Source organism: Ursus americanus, chromosome 6 (assembly GCF_024610735.1).
Source record: "Ursus americanus isolate L20-20 chromosome 6, mUrsAme1.1.p, whole genome shotgun sequence".
NCBI lineage: Eukaryota > Metazoa > Chordata > Mammalia > Carnivora > Ursidae > Ursus > Ursus americanus.
The window spans coordinates 26,445,491-26,461,002 of record NC_142132.1 but is presented as its reverse complement, the minus strand read 5'-3'; the positions used below and the strand labels follow the sequence as shown (position 1 = coordinate 26,461,002).

General features: G+C 58.7%; 2 protein-coding genes across 3 annotated transcripts; both read right to left on the bottom strand.

Annotated features, from left to right (window-relative positions):
• Window positions 1-1,287: 1,287 nt before the first annotated feature.
• On the bottom strand, window positions 1,288-6,951 carry FGF8 (fibroblast growth factor 8). 2 transcript variants are annotated; one of them, XM_045802828.1, is made up of 5 exons: window positions 6,920-6,951; window positions 6,780-6,816; window positions 5,752-5,932; window positions 2,443-2,549; window positions 1,288-1,578 (listed from the first exon to the last, which is right to left on the bottom strand). In XM_045802828.1, exons 1-5 carry the CDS (start codon window positions 6,949-6,951, stop codon window positions 1,288-1,290), a joined length of 648 nt encoding a protein of 215 aa, XP_045658784.1. The 2 variants fall into 2 exon arrangements, with proteins under 2 accessions (XP_045658784.1, XP_045658785.1); XM_045802829.1 differs by having other exon boundaries at window positions 5,752-5,899.
• A 5,315-nt stretch (window positions 6,952-12,266) lies between these two features.
• NPM3 (nucleophosmin/nucleoplasmin 3) lies at window positions 12,267-14,331 on the bottom strand. The gene is made up of 6 exons (XM_045802953.2): window positions 14,175-14,331; window positions 13,798-13,883; window positions 13,434-13,553; window positions 13,198-13,291; window positions 12,718-12,841; window positions 12,267-12,624 (listed from the first exon to the last, which is right to left on the bottom strand). The coding sequence occupies exons 1-5, from the start codon at window positions 14,290-14,292 to the stop codon at window positions 12,726-12,728; spliced, it is 534 nt and encodes a 177-aa protein (XP_045658909.2). The 5' UTR covers window positions 14,293-14,331; the 3' UTR covers window positions 12,267-12,624; window positions 12,718-12,725.
• Window positions 14,332-15,512: the final 1,181 nt, after the last annotated feature.

Below are 15,512 nucleotides of genomic sequence, written 5' to 3'. Positions count from 1 at the left end.
GAGCTCAGTGCCCTCTGCTCCCCACTCTCTAACCAGATCCTCAAGAGTCAGCACTGCTCCGGGTCACAATCATCAACAGCTCTCTTAGCGCTCTCCCCTCCAGCATAACCGCGCCTTGGGCCCTGGCAGCCGCTCTTCCCTTTCATTCGCTGGGGCCTGATACTCAGAAAGAACCAGCTCTGGCACCTGCAGCCTGTCTCCCACGCGGACCGAGACACACGCAGGGGCACTTTTTCAAGGTTCATTGAGGGGCGCCTCGGTGGCTGAGTCATTGAAGCGTCTGCCTTTGGCTCAGATCACGATCCCAGGATCCTGGAATCGAGTCACGCATCGGGCCCCTTGCTCAGCGAAGAGCCTGCTTCTCCCTCTGCCTGCTCTGCCTGCCGCTCCCCCTACTTGTGCTCTCTCTCTCTGTCTCTGACAAATAAATAAATAAAATATTTTTAAAAAATAAAAATAGAATAATTGAATCCATGAGCGCAGCTCTGGTCCTAGCAGAGCCATCTTTCCTGCCCCAGAGGTGGCTGGGGAAGTCTTGGCAATGACTCCTGTTAGGAACTAGGAGGTCCTTGTCTGAGAGCTCCCAGGACCTAAGAGGCTCTTCTTGCCCCTTTCCCTGCTTCTGTCCTATCAGGACAGACTCTCCGAAACAACAAACAAGGACAGGCACAGGTCCTAAGTCAGGCTGGAGGGAGGCTACAGTCAGAACTGGTGCCTGACCCCAGGGCAGCTGGGGAGCAGGGAGGGGGCCGATCCCCACAGGACTTGCTCTCCAACACACATTTTTAATACGCAAGTTAGATAAATATTTCAGTCATTTAATAATAACTAATACATACCCACCCACCCCCACTGACCCCCACCCTTAAAAAACCTGCTCTAAGGCCCCAGGCTTTCGCCATGCCCCCACCTGGGGGGTGGAGTGGAGCCCCCCCCCCCCCCGGCGGCCCGCTCAGCTTGTCCTGCAGGCGCTGGGGTCTCAGGAGCACCTCTGCCGGCCTGGAAAAGCCCCTCACCCAGAGGGGTCCCCCCCGCAGAATCCCAGCCTAGGCCACTAACAGCCTTCCTGAAAGTTAAAAAGACAGACACCACAGCCGAGTGGAATACAAAAATAGAGCCTCTCTTCTGTTTAAAAAAAACAAAACAAAACAAAACAACAACAAAAACCCAACAGCAAACAGTTATGGACAGCTAGAACGCGGGGCTCCCCCAGCTCGTCCCCAGCCTCCGGCAGCGCAGCCCCGGGCCCCCGGAGTTTCTCCGCGCGGCGGGCAGGGCGGGCGGCGCCTACCGGGGCTCGGGGGCCCAAGTCCTCTGGCTGCCGCGCAGGCTGCGCGTGAACGGCGGGTAGTTGAGGAACTCGAAGCGCAGGCTCTGCTCCGTGGTGTGGTGGCCGCGCGGCAGCCGCTTCATGAAGTGCACCTCGCGCTGGTGCTGCCGCGTCTTGGAGCCCTTGCGCGGCCGGCCCTTGCGGGTGAAGGCCATGTACCAGCCCTCGTACTTGGCGTTCTGCAGGGCCGTGTAGTTGTTCTCCAGCACGATCTCCGTGAACACGCAGTCCTTGCCCTTGCCGTTGCTCTGCAGGTAGTGGGGCCAACGCGGCGTTACTGGGCTGCGGCCGGAGCCGCGCCCCCCACCCCCCACCCCAGCGGAGGCAGAGGGCAGGCGGCCCCAGACAGCAGGTGGGCACCCCAGCAGATGGCAGGGTGGGCACGAGCGACAGCCCCACCCCCGCCCGGGCACCCGCTCTCTAATCCCTCACAAGCCGCAGCCCACCCGGCAACTTCCTGTCCTCCCGGGCAGCAGTGACACATGGCTGTCTCCGGAGGGGCTGGGCCCCAACGCAGAGGGCCGGAGAGGGGGCCCAGACCCTGCCTGCCCTGGCCTCCTGCCCACCAGTCTGGCCGAGCCGCTCGCACCCGTTTCCCCAGCTGCACCCCCACTCCCCGGGGCCCCTGAGGACCCCAGGGGCCCCAGGGCAGCCACCCCATGGGGGAGGGGAGGCCTGCGGGGAGACGCGGAGTCCTGAGCCCCAGAAGCCCAGGAAGCGGGGGGCTCGAGGCTGGAGAAGAGCCGTGACTAATGGGGCCATTTCAGAGCTCGGCCGAGGGGCTGGGCCTGCGGCTTACTGAACATTCCAAATGCTGGTACCATGTAATTGGACATAATAGCAAAGCAATTTGGCGATTTGTTAAAAAGATATATGGAATTTACCAACCCCCCCCCACCAGCCTAGCTTTCCTTCTTCCTCCTTTGCCTTTATAGCTTTTCATCTCTCAGGCAGTTTCCCCCCTCTCACCTCCCCCCCCCCCACGCAATCATTAGGTAACCCCAAGGTGGCCCTGCGTCTCTCTGCCCACCTTGTTGGGATCCTGGAGGAGCTCTGCCAGCCCAGCCCACTCCCCAGGCCCCAGGGACCCTCCCTTCCTTCTGGGGCCTCACCTTGGCGATCAGCTTCCCCTTCTTATTCATGCAGATGTAGAGGCCAGTCTCAGCTCCGCGGACTCGAACCCGGCTCCCAAAGGTATCTGTCTCCACAATGAGCTTTGCTGTCAGGGAAGGTGGGGAGATGGTTATTGGAAGCTCCCTGACCCCCACTATACCACATCTTCACCCCAGCTGACCCTCAGAACTGTCACATCCCAGTAGCAACTTGCTCCAAGAGCAGGGAGCCAAGACGTGGGCTCCAGCCCCAGCCCAGCTGCCAATGCTGTGTAACATTGGGAAAGATCAAGTCCCCTTCCTGGGCCTCAGGCCCCCCACCTGGACGCACACAGGGGGATGGACAAGAACATGAGGCACAAACGGGGTTCTGCGGAGGAGTCCTGGAGCCCTCAAATCGAACAGACCCTCTTCTAAAACCGGACAGTACTGACCTCTATGTTGAGGCTTCCTGACTAGTGTTCTACTCACATCCAAAGATCGCTGGGGATCCTTCAAACTCAAAGTAGTATGTGCGCATGCCTCACAGGTCACTACAAACTTCCGGGTGCAGCGGTGCCATCAGGTCAAACATAAGGGCCCTCTCCTCCGTTTCTGGCACCTTGGATTCTAACTCATAGCCTTGCCCCCCACCCTGCTCTGCTGAGAAGATGACAGGGATGGGGACCACTCTCCCTACACACACAGCCCGTCCATAGCCAGCTGCTTTCCCAGAACCTCAGACCCCAGCTGGGAGGCTTCTGCTCTTCTCCACGCTTCCCAGTCACCACTGTCCCCAGCCCCGGTGTCCAGAAATCAGTGACTCAAATAGGCTTTTCTCTTTCAACCCCCATCACAGCTGGGCTTCTCACCCCAGTGACCAAACACTTTCTGTGGGTGAGGAGGGGAGAAAATCAGGCATGCTTGCCTCTCAGTTTGGAAAGCCGTTGAGACAGGGAGCTGAATTCTGTGCCTTCTGCCCCTGTGCCCTCCCCTTAGACAGCCAATTTGCCACAGAAGTCCTGGACCCTGTCTAGCCCCTGTGTAATTCCTCCCTTTGAGGCTGTCCCCAAGAAGGGAATGAGGGCTGACTTAGCTGTTGGGGATAAGACAGAAGGGGCTGGGTCTCCTGTCCTCTCTACTCCTTTTCCCTCCTTGAGAAGGCAGTTCTGGGACTCCCAGAGCTCTCTCAGCATGCACTAACAAAGCAGCACCTTCTTAGTCCCCAAAACTAATGGGGGGGGATGGTCACCAAGGTCAGCAAGGCAGCCCTCGTTGCCCAGCCTGTGACTACCCCCGCCCCTTCACATAAGCACAGAGCTGGAACCCAATGGCCAACTCTCCAGTCTGGCTCCAAGTCAGCCAGGGAAATGCAGCTGTCACCTCCCCTCCCACCCACCTCCTCTTGGACCCAGCCAGTCTGCTCATCCCTCTCCTGAGATGCCTTCCAGAGCAAGGAGTGGCTGCCGTTAAGGGCCAGGAGGGACACTGACTGGAAAAGGGGCGAGAGGATCCCACTCTGAGGATTCTGGCCAAATGGGGCAGACAGGGATGGAGCAATCCCTCTGTTCCTTCCTGGGACCCATAGGGAAGCAACTCAGACCTCTCTGCTCTTCTCCCCCCTGACTCACACCATCCCCGCTGCACACCCTAAGCCTCTGCTCTTGGGCCCTCCTGCTGCCGCTCCTGCCTGGCAGGCAGGGGTCAGGGAACCTGGAAGTCTTCCTACGCTTGTAAGGACAGAAGTGGGCATCTGACTTCTAAGGTCTGAAGATGAGCTCCCCCATGGCCAGCTTAGCCTCTTCTTCCCTCCCCAAAACCCAAGGATGCTGGACCATTTGCTCCAGTGGAGCAAACCCAGGAGGAGCTAAGCATTCGTTCCCTTTCCTTGGAAGCTGAGAAGGGCAGCAAGCAGCCAGTTTGGAGGGACAAAGGGACGGCAGGCTGGCCCTGCCAGCCCAGCGGGGGAGCTCGGCCACCGGGCAGGCCGCCCCCCACCCCCACCACTGAGAGCCCCCACTCCCTTTCCTGGATGGAGCTGGGGAGCTGGGGCCGCAGTTTACAGCGGCTTTCCCGACCGGCCTTTTGGAAAGCTTAACATTTTCAAACCTATTCTTCCACCCCAGTGACAGATTTATCCCGGGAAAATTATGTCTCCTTCTCCAGCTTTGAAGGGAAGTCAGCTACGTCGATGCAGAAAAAATGCAGTGAGACATACTCGATCCCCCAAACTGGCTCGAGAAGAGGAGAAAGTATTCAGGAAATGTTAAAAAAGGTGAAAGTAAGAAGAGTTTTAATCGCTCTGCCAGACGCAGGGGTCTCTCCAGAGATTCATAGAGAACAATCTTGAACCTCTTTTTTAACATTTACAGACTTGCAACTCCTTTCAAACTCCACATCTGAAAAAAGGCTCGTTCTTTTTCTGTTTTATATCATTCTTCATTTTTCTTCTTAGCTCTTAAAATGCCTCACCTTTTTATTACATTTTAATAGAGTCTTCCCTCTCCTTTCATGCTTGTTTAACTTGGTCATTATTTAAAGGTTTTTAAACTCACAATAATCGCTCTCTAAAAACAACACCAGCCGCCCAGAGGGCTTGCTTTTCTCCTGGTACATCCAGGACTCTGGAAATTGGCCTTGTTTCAAGGCAGGAATATTGAATGTTTTAGAAATCAATCAGTCCTCAGCTTCTCTGCCCTGCAGTAGCTCCCTGGACTCGCCACCCCACGGGGAGTCAGGAGCCTGGCTCTGACCACCACCTGGGTTCCTGGGGCAGTGGAGTGGAGAGGGCCCCTTCCCAAGCCTAGTGCCTATGTGCAGTAGGCCCTTCTGATCAAAATATTTAAAGGTTCATGGAACCCCCTGTCCAAGCTGGAAGGGCGGGGGGGGGGCAGATTTTTCTCCCTTCTCTTTCCCAACTCTCCTTTTGTGGACCCTGGCGACATATCCTCTTTCAAGAGCTTCCCTTAAACCTGGGGCCCCTCCCGCAGAACCCTCTGTCTCCACCTGCAGCTGGGGAGGGGTGTGTGAATGGGGGTGGGGGAAAGGGAGACTCCTGGATTCATTCATCTGCTGGTCAGGGAAGGGGCACCTGTGGGCCAAGTACTCCCCAAGGTCCCTTCCCTAGCCCTCTTTTCTCCGGGTGACCCCGAGCATGCTTTTTTTTTTTTTTTTTTTTTTTTTTTTTGCCTTAACTCCTTCCCTTCTGAGCTGGAGAGGCCTCTGGCCAGGACAGATGGGGCTGGCAGGTCCGGTCACAGCACACCAGCCAGGAGAAGGAGGACATGTTCCACAAGCTACCTTCTCCCTGCCGGGTGCAGCTTGCCTTACCGAAGGGGTCCCCGTCTTCTGCCATGGCGTTGATGCGCTTGTTGGCCAGGACCTGCACGTGCTTCCCGCTGGTGCGGCTGTAGAGCTGGTAGGTCCGGATGAGGCGGCGGCTGAGCTGATCCGTCACCAGGCTCTGCTCCCTCACATGCTGTGTAAAATTAGGTGAGGACTGAACAGTTACCTTTAGGAAATTGAAAAATACACAACACGCCATTATAATGCTACTCTGCCCAGGGGCCCGAGTGGCCCCCATCGCCCTGCACGCGCCTCCACAGCCCCAGGCAGCCGGCAGGGGCTGGGGGGTCCCCCCCAACATGCCAGCTCAGGCCACAACACCCAACCCGGGAAAGTCGGGCAGACCCAGCCTAGCAAGGATGAGCCCAGAACGATCTGGACCTACCTGCTGGGAAACACCCTGGGACTACTGGCCAGCTCGGGTCAGGGAAGCAAGTTCCCTGCCCAGCGCCGCCGCCCCCCTTTCCACCCCCGCTCCCCGCCCCACGCCTTCCTAGAAAAGCAGGGCGCTTGTGGTCGGGAGACAGCGCTGCCCGACCCCTGACATTTATAAAAACAAATTTACGGAGCAAATATTGAGAGCGCAGAAATCCTAGGCACCTGATCTTTCGGCCAGACCCGCCACAAGTCTCCCCAGAGAGCCGCGAAGAGAGTCCCTGCGGCGGTCACCGGGACTTCTGACAACGAACGCTCCCTGGCCCCAGCTCCCCATTCCTCCGCAGCCAGGTGTGGCTGCCCCTAGAGTTCCCCACCCACCCCAACCTGGCTAGGATGCATGGAGTCCGAAACCTTGGGTTCGAGCCTCGCCGCACACTAGCTGTGTGACCTTAGGCAGGGCGCTCCCTCTCTGTTCCCTAGCTCCCTCCTAGGGCAAGTTCGGGGCTGGACTTCTAAGGTTCCTGCCAGCCCTACCGCGCTGGCCGCAGGGTCGGTCCTCCGGCCCCTGCCCGACCTTGCCAACCGGCGGTCCCCGCCGGCCCGCCCGGGCCCCGCCGCCGCGCAGTGCGCCTTACCTGGGCTTGGAGGCAGAGAACCAGCAAGTGCAACAGCCTGTGGGAGACAAAAGCGGGCGGGAGAGAGAGGGCGCGGGGTGAGCGGAGAGGGCGCGGCGGCGCGGGCCCGGCGGGGACGTGGGGGCGGCGGCCGTACTCACAGGCAGCTCAGCGCCGAGCGGGGGCTGCCCATGGCGCGCGGCCCGGGGAGCACCGAGAACCCCGGCGGGATCACGCCGGCCCGCGGGCGGCCGCGAGGGAGGAGCCGAGGGCGGCGGCGGCCGAGGAAGGCCGGAGCGCGGGAGGCGGGCGGCGGTCCGGACGCGGCTCCGCGGGTCCCGTGGAATGTCGAGCTCGCCGCGCCGTGCCGAGTGGCTCTGCGCCGCTGCCGGAGCCGGTGGCCGCTGGCTGCTCAGGAGCCGGAGCGGGCGGGAGGGTAACGGGCCGGCAGGGTGGGTGGGTAGGTGGGAAGGGAGGGGGAGGGGTGGGGGCGGGGGGCGCAGCACCGGGCGCGAGGGGGGGAGCGCGGGGCGGGCGGCCGGAGCCCGCAGCCCCCGGCTGGGAGCTGGGGCCCGGACGCAGCCCGGGGCGGGGGCGGGGCGGACCGGGGCGGGGCGGCCGGCGGGTCTGGGATTGGGGGTCTGGGCTAGGGGAGGGGTCTGGGGACCGCGGGAGGGGCGGGGGGCGACCGGCGGGGGCGCCTCCTCGCATCCCCGGGCTGACCCCTCGCGCTCTAGGGGTCTGGACCCGCGGGGATGGAGGGGGGCGCCTCGGGCTGGAGCTTCCTGGACGGCGGGTGTGCCGGGGTCGGAAGGTGCCAGGTCCCCACCGTGAGGCCGGGTCCGCTTCTGCCTCAGGCTAGCGGCGGTCTCTGAGCCACCTACTGTGTGCTTCGGCCCTGTGTGTCCCCTGGAAGCGGCCGCTGACGCGGGAGCGAATGGCTATGCGCTCGGCTCTCGGGCAGTGCGTGCGCTGCGGCGACGGGGACCCGACCCCCCACCCCCACCTTTCTGCGAAGTGACCCTTCCTGCGGGTCTCTCCTGTCTCGCCCCGTCTCCAGGAAGACCCTGGGAGCGAGAAATGTCCCCTCCCCCATTATCACCATCACCCCTGCTTCCGTCCCCCACACACTAACCTGAAGAGGAACCACGAGGCACCTACGTGGGAGAGCCTAGAGGTCCCTGGCAGGACCCATGGTCGCTGCCGCTCTCCCGAAGCAGCAGGCGGAGGGGGCAAAAGTAACTACTGTCAGCTGCTTCTCCTGGAGAAGAGACTTGGATCCAGGCCGCCTAGCCTTTCCCTCTCAGAGTCTCATTATTGGTGCACTGGGGCATTTACACACCTACTGGACTAGACGCGGACTGGTGCTTTGTGTCAAGCATGGGGGGGGGGCGTCAAAGGAAGGAGTGTCTAAGCCTCTCCCAGCCCCTCAGTGCTTCTGCCCAGGGGCTTCTGGAAACCCTGAGCCGTGGTGCTTCTTTGGGAGCAGCTTGGGTGGGCAGAGATGCGCTGGCACTGATACTTCTGAGGAGCAGGGGGAGCCCTGATGCCCTACCCTGCCGCTGCACCCACCCGTGACCTCCCCCACCCCACCAGCACCCCGTGTCCTTGGGGGTTGCACTGGAGGGGTTGGGGTGGTCCTGAGAAGCCATTAGGCCAGAGGCAGTAGGCAGGTCCTTGTCCAGCAGTACTATCACGTTCTGCCTGCCTCCCCCTTCTCTGTGCCCCATCTGTCCCCATGCCCCTTTCCCCACTCCCAGCCATGATGCTAACACTGAGCAACGCACAGATGGGGAAACAGAGTCAGAGGACTTGTCTCAAGACCTCACCCCCTCTCAGAGAAGAGGACTCCCCGAGCCTACCTGTTGCCCCCGCTCCAGGAGTCTGTTCACTCTTCTGGCTCTTGCACACACAGACCTCCAGGCAAGGACCATGTCTTTTAGATTGGAACTTGCAGCTCACAGCACCGAGCTGGGCAGGGTTGCTCTGGAGTTGGCATTTGATGAATGAATAATGAAGAAACCAGCTGAGCATTTATACCTCAGCCCATGAGTGGCTTCCCCGGGAAGACTTGCTTCAGATAATAATCGTAAGCACCACTATTTATTGAGCACTTGTATTTGCTAAAGGCTGGACTTGTACTGTCTCAACCCCGCTAAGAGGTGAGCCCATGAGAAGGGAGACAGGTGAGGTGGGCTCCAGTGCCCACAGCCCAAGCCAGCCCTTTCCCTCACCGTCCTCCTCTTACTGAGCGTTACGTCCCCAGCGGCACTGCTTCAAGCAGGCACAATGCTCACCATCTTAAACACATGCCCTGCACATAGTAGGCCCCTGAAAATGGTTATTTGTGTGCATGAATGAATGAGTGGAGAGATGGAGAGCAGAGGGTGGGGAGGGCCTTCTCCCCACCAGGGACTCAGCCCTCTGAAAAGTCTGATGAGAACAGCATGGAGCAGGACCCAGGCCTGAGTCAGGGCAGTCTAGCCCATCCTTAGTGTGCATAGGCTTGGAGCCACAGCTAGAGTCACTCTGGGCACCAGCCCTTCTCTGGAGTGGGGATGGAGGCCAGAGAGCATCTGACTCAGGGTCCAACCCTGGTTCTGGAGCTCCCAGAAGGTTCTGAAGTCCCTGAGCCAAACCTCAATGACTGTAACCCATTCTGTCCCCTTCCCCAGAAGAGATGGGCATACTGGGACCTAAAAGTGTGGCGGTCAAGTTTTAGTGCTACCCTTTAACCTCTATCAAGGGGCCTTTCTATAGCACAGAATTCCTTTACATTTGGAGAACTTCCCCCAAAAGGAACCCTCATCAGTTTGGGAGATTCTTCTCATCTCCCCAGAAGTCTACGTCTTGAGGTGGGTGTTTGGGGGGAGAGGGGGAGGGAGCAGATGGGGACACCCTCACATAGGGCTCGGGATACTGCCCGGGCACACCCTGTGAGTGACAGATGCAAATATTCCGGCCGGGCCCCAGCAGGCCACTCTCTCCCTCCCTCCCTCGCTTGCCCGCTTCCCGGCCAGCTCGTTCCTTCCTTTATCTTATCAAAGACCCGTAATTACAATTGCTATTTTGTTTCCTCGAATCTGCAATCAGAGCTCCCCCGGCCCTGATGAGGGAGCGCCTGTCAACCTGATCGCTGAATGACAGCCCGGCCACCTTTCCCGGCCGCCCCCACACTCCGCAAACACAAACATACACACACACACACACACACACACACACACACACACACCCTTGCCTCCTGCAAACACAAACACTCCTCGCCAACACAAACAGCCCCTCTCCGCAAACACGCCCTCGCGGGGACCCAAACACACACCTTCAGCCTCTTTCCAAACGCATCCTTCGACCCCGGCCCACCCTGGGCCCCTCAAATCCACACCAGCCAGAGGGGGCCGCCTGGACTGCGGCGAGCTCCACTGCGCGCGTCCTGCGCCCAGCGTTCAAAGCGCGGCGGACTCTGCACCGACTGTTCAGATGCAAATCGCCGAGACTACGTGAAGCACTTCGGGCCCCTGCCCGGGAGTCGTCTCCCCTCGCCCCCCAAATACAGCCCTGCCCATCCTCCAGCGGTCTGCAAACCCCGGCGAACGCCTTCCTCCCTCAGTGCCCCGGCGCCAAAGTGAATTGGTAGTTCTCCTACCGTGCGCTGAGCCGACCGAAGGGGCAGAGAGGAGAAGCGGGGTTGGAGAGGGAGAAAAAACAATTCCCAGCCGGGCGCCCCTTCGGGCCGGGAAAGTCCTGGAAGAAGGGGAAGATGTGGATTGGGCCCCCGCTGCGGGCAGGAGCGCGCTAGGCGCCTGCCGGCGGCGCGGGGAGAACCACCCAGGAAATAGTCGAGGCTTACAATGCGCGCTCAGCGGCTTCGCAGCGGGTAAATACCCGAGCTGCACCACGCACAGAGGTTAGATGGGTGGGTTGGGGAGGCTTCCCCCAGAGGTGACTTTTCGCTGCACTCAGCCAGTCTCCCGCGCCCCCAACCAAGCACGTGCCGAGGACTCTAGAGGTTATAGATGAGAGGAAGGAGAGCTCTAACAAGAGTTCTAGCGAACGAATGAATCAATCAATCAAAGAACGAATGCAGTCAGCTTCAGTGACTTACTCCTCGCTTTCTGCCTAAACTTCGGCACCCCAGGCCACTCGCGGGCGAGACAACTCACGTAGCCCCCCTGCGAGGCGGCGTGGGTAGCCGCACGGCCGCAGGCGGTTTCAACCTCGCCCACCAGAGGGCGCGATCTGCAACTCCCCCTCCCTCGGGACCCCTGCCACAGAAAGGTGAATGGTCTCGAGCCTGGTTGCCCCACCATGCTGGTTCCCGATGGAAGCACTTCGGGAAAGCCTTCCTGGAGAGGAGAAAGGGGCCTGCGACCCCGATCACTGCAACACAGAAATCACTTTCCTTTATCCTCAACTTGAGAGAAAAGGGAGGTTAGAGCTCCTCACCACGGGAAGGGGGCACCTACTCCAGGGATGTGTGTTGAAGTGGGAATGCTTTTCAGTGTTGTGGGACACTCTCCAAAGTTTACCTTACCTGCCCCACTACCAGCCCCTTTGGGTTACCCAGGGACCCCTCCCACTTGTTCAGTCCTTTGCCCAGCAGCCAGTGTGGGAGGGAGTGGGCCCGGCCGCACCATCCCACACCCCACTGGGCACTGTACTCTGTCCATCCTCAGCATGTCCGGCCCCAGGCTGTCTCAGGAGTTAACCTTTTGTTTGTTTGCTTGTTTGTATGTGGGACATTGAAATACGCCCCCCCCCCCCAACACAGCTGCTGAACTGCTGACCCCAGCTTTGGTCACATATACACTAATGCTCAACACCAGGTACTTCCCTTTCTCTTCCTGGCATAGCAGCAGTCAAACCTCAGAACACCTGATTACAGGCACCAGAGACCCCAGACCAGGCGATGTGCTGGGAGTCAGAAACCCCTTAGCCAAGAGGCTGAATCCCAGAGGCCCCTCTCTGCCCCCATATGCCAGGCCACCCGGATTCTGGTTTCCCTGTCACCCAATCTGGCCAGCCCCCTCCATCTGGCCCCCGGAATCAGGTTTCTAAGGGCCCAGACCTGCTCAGAGACAGCCTGTAAGCCTGGAAGGAGGAGCAAAGACTGGCCTCTGCCCTACCCCTCACAGGCCCTCTCAGGGCCTGAGCCCCTTCGTGGAGCTAGGGATGCACATTCCTTGGACTGCTTAAGCCCCCTTATCTGCCCCCCTGCCCATCAGCCTGAGTGCTGACAGAGGCCCAGGCCCCTTGTTTAGACGCTGATAACCTCCTGGGATGGCCCTCCCCCACCTGCAGGGGCTGGGAATGGGCTTGGTGTTGGGAGGTCCTCTTTTAGCAAGGCAGTTGGGGCCCAGGCCTGGCCTGCCCCCGGGGTCCTAGGGATAGCAGGATCCCACATTTCCTTACCCTCCCCAGGCCCAGGGCCACCCTCGATGCTGCCACAGTGCCACCTGGTGGTCCCTAGGGGAATGCCACACCAGAAGGTAAAGAAGCCACACAAATGAGTTGCAAAAAACTCCACATCACTTTATTTCAACCTTTATCCAAAAATGTAAAAAGTATTAAAAATGTGTAGTCCTGAGCTTCAGATGCTGATCTCCAATTTCATAGGCAAGTGGGGAGACACGGTGAGGACAGAAGTTCAGAGTTCCTCCCAATCCTTGAGAAAAGGGAAGCCCCAGGTAGGGCATAAGATTAGAAAAACACCAGGACTCTATAAGGGATAGGACCACCCCTCTCTCCTAGCACCAGCCCTAGACCCCACCCACCCACCCATCCTCTTCAACGGAGAAGACACATTTAAATTTCTTGAAACTTGTACAGGAACATGGTGCATGGCACAGGTGGCAGGCAGCTAGCTGACCTGAGGAGAGCAAACAAGGAATCAGCATCTAGGCCTTCACCTGCTTATCCTACCCCATCCCAGACCTTGCTGGACACCCTTCTCCCAACTCACCAAGGAGGCTAGGGCCTACCCCTCTGCTTCTTGGAAGGCAGGATGGGGCACAACTCAGCTTCCTCCTCCTCACTACCTTCTTCTTCACTCTCTTCTTCCTCAGAAACGTCATTGCTTATAGTAACTGGTGGACACGCAAGCAACAAAGGAAGAGGAGGTTAAAGCCAGACCCCCTTCATACCGCATGTCATTTATTCATGCCCTGTGGTGCTTGGCTTGCAGGGATCCTGACCTCCCAGAGCTTATGATCTAGGTGGGAAGAACCTCAGATACTAAGATGACAGAGAGCCAAAGGAGACCACATTAATGGATGTGGAAAAGTTGGGACAGGATTCATGCAGGAGGTAGGCTTGAGTAGGACAGAGAGTGGAGGGTATAGCCCCTGTATGGGAGCTGCACTAGGAGATAAGGCTGGGATAGGGCAGGAGTGTGGGAGGGTGGGATGGAGAATCCATCAGAAGCAACGGAGAGGACTCTCACCAATCTGGTGCCTCCCAGTGATCCGCACAGGGCCAGAACCTGACTTCAGGCGGAAGGTTACAGGTGGCTGGAGCTGGAAGTCATCCAAACTGAGCTGGAAGGAAGACAAGGATGAAAGCCTGGCCCACCCCATCTTGTGATGAATCAGTCCTTCAGTTCTTCAGTTCTCAGTTCCTCACCACCACCCACTCTCCTACCCCCCACCTCCATCACCCGGCATGGTAGGCTAAACTCACCATGGGTTGGCAGGACAACTTGAGGTTGGCCACAGGGACTGCAATCTCCTGGTGGTCATGATTCCTGGCCACGACTTCCACAACATTACACTCATCTTTGGCCCCCTCGGTGAGGCAGAGCTGGGAAGAGTACATAGGGCCTCTGGGTCTCCCCAAACAAGGGTTGGCACCACAAGTGGAGGCATCTACCCTAGAACTTGACCCCCTCCCCCCAGTGGTCCCTGGATCACCTAGCCAGGGAAGTGCCTATGTGGGGGGCAGGCAGAGGAGGTGATTCCCAGTAAAGGGGACTGCGGGGGACGGGTGGAAGCCCCCGAGTTGCCTGCTCAGGACCAGCTATTCACCACCCTTCCCCGCCCCTCACCATGGTCAAAGCCAGCACATGCTCCGCATCATCCTCTTCCTCTACCTTGAAGGTGAAAGAGCGGGTGTGGCCGGAGAGCTCACAGCCTAGAAGAGGTAACAGCGTGTGTCTGAGCGCGTGTGGGGGACGTTCCACCAAACCTCTGTCACGTGTAGCCGTGGTCAGACGGGCCATTTACGCGCCCACTTCTCGGGAACACCTGGGGCGCTCGGTCCTGAGCCCCGCCCTGCACATCTGGAGCAGGGGTCGCACCGCCCCCTTCCGCTTGGGCTGCCGCGTGCGGGGCCCCCACCCACGTCGTGTACCCATCTGCATTCCTATTCAGCCCTGCCCCTGACCGCCCCAGCACCACCTTCATCCCCTCCTTTCTTCAATACCGAAGAAAAAGCTGTCCATAGTGACCGGAGCCGGGACCCGCAGACCCCCGATCCCCCCGGCCCGGGTTCGGCTTTCCTGACTCAGGAACGCTAAGGCGGCGGCGGTACCGGCGGCCATGCTGCAAGGGCCGTCTGGGAACTCCGCCCCCGACACGTACAAAGCGGAGGACTCGCTGCTGGTTCCGGCCCCGCCTATTAAAGGAGCCACGGGCGTTTGATAGAGGAGGGACCGAGGCGCAACCCGTCTAGGGGAGCCCGCTAAACCTCTGGTCAGACCGTTGTGTCGGAACTGAAGGGAGTAACAACCCAGAAGCATGGGTTTTTTTTAATGTTAATACCATTGCTTATTTCCATGACCACGGTTCTCGAGGGTGGCCCCTGCCTCCATTTCCTCTAGCTCCTCTCACCCTCTTGCTGTCTCCATTCCCCCAATCCAGGGTAAACTTTCGTTAAAGGGAGGATAGATAGAAAGCGGAAACCTGGAACGCCTCGGTGGCTCGGTTAAGCGTCTGCCTTTGGCTCAGGTCATAATCCCAGGGTCAGAGAATCGAGTCCCGCGTCGAGCTCCTTGTTTGGCGGGGACGCTGTTTCTCCCTCTGCTGCCCCTCCCCCAGCTTGTGGTTCCTCTCTGACAAAATCTTTTAAAAAAGCGGAAACCTTTCCAACTCCCCTTGTAAAGGCGAATTTCAGGGCAGCGCTTTTCTTATAAAAGCTAAGGAAATACGTTATTTGCATTTGCTCCAAGAGAGCCAAGGATTCTGAAATACTCTTCAGCCGCAGGTATTTTCTATTGGAACCATAGAACCACTCGGTCCTCTTCCTAGTATGCTTCCTGCTCTAACGACCTTAAACTTACTATCCAGAAAGTATATCTTTATTGAGCTTCAGATGCCGCCGGCCGGCTGGCGCTTGCTAGCAAAGGATATCATTTCCTATTTGGGGATGCTACTCCTGGCAGACACGTTTTGGAGCTTATTAATTCCGAATCAACCCAAAACATCCTTCCACCTTAGACTCCTCCATCACATAGTTTGGGCAGGGCAACTCTCCACCCACCCATTCCACCCCCCATCATTCACCTTTTGACTAAAGAATCTGATAAAGGGTTCAACAGTGTTCCTTATCTCACTAGATCAAGGGAACTCATTCAAACTTAACTGCCCTAACTCCCGCCCAGGCTGTTAACTGTGCGGAAGAGAGTGGCTTGGCCGAGAACTACTTTTCTCTTTTACCTTGCCTGGAGGAAGATCTGGAAGTCTTCTTACTGAACACGGGAATGGGAAGGTGCAGCCCCTCACTTGGAACAGCTGTGGAGAATACTTGCTTGTAAGGTGAGGC

Coding starts and splice junctions, on each gene's coding strand:
- FGF8 (XM_045802828.1), bottom strand. CDS start 6,951: ATGGGCAGCCCCCGCTCGGCGCTGAGCTGCCT. Junction 5,933..6,779: donor TTCTCTGCCTCCAAGCCCAG/GTAAGGCGCACT, acceptor AATTTCCTAAAG/GTAACTGTTCAGTCCTCACC. Junction 2,550..5,751: donor AGAAGACGGGGACCCCTTCG/GTAAGGCAAGCT, acceptor CTTCCCTGACAG/CAAAGCTCATTGTGGAGACA.
- NPM3 (XM_045802953.2), bottom strand. CDS start 14,292: ATGGCCGCCGGTACCGCCGCCGCCTTAGCGTTCCTGAGTCAGGAAAGC. Junction 13,884..14,174: donor TATGGACAGCTTTTTCTTCG/GTATTGAAGAAA, acceptor TACCTCTTCTAG/GCTGTGAGCTCTCCGGCCAC. Junction 12,842..13,197: donor CACTGGGAGGCACCAGATTG/GTGAGAGTCCTC, acceptor CGTGTCCACCAG/TTACTATAAGCAATGACGTT.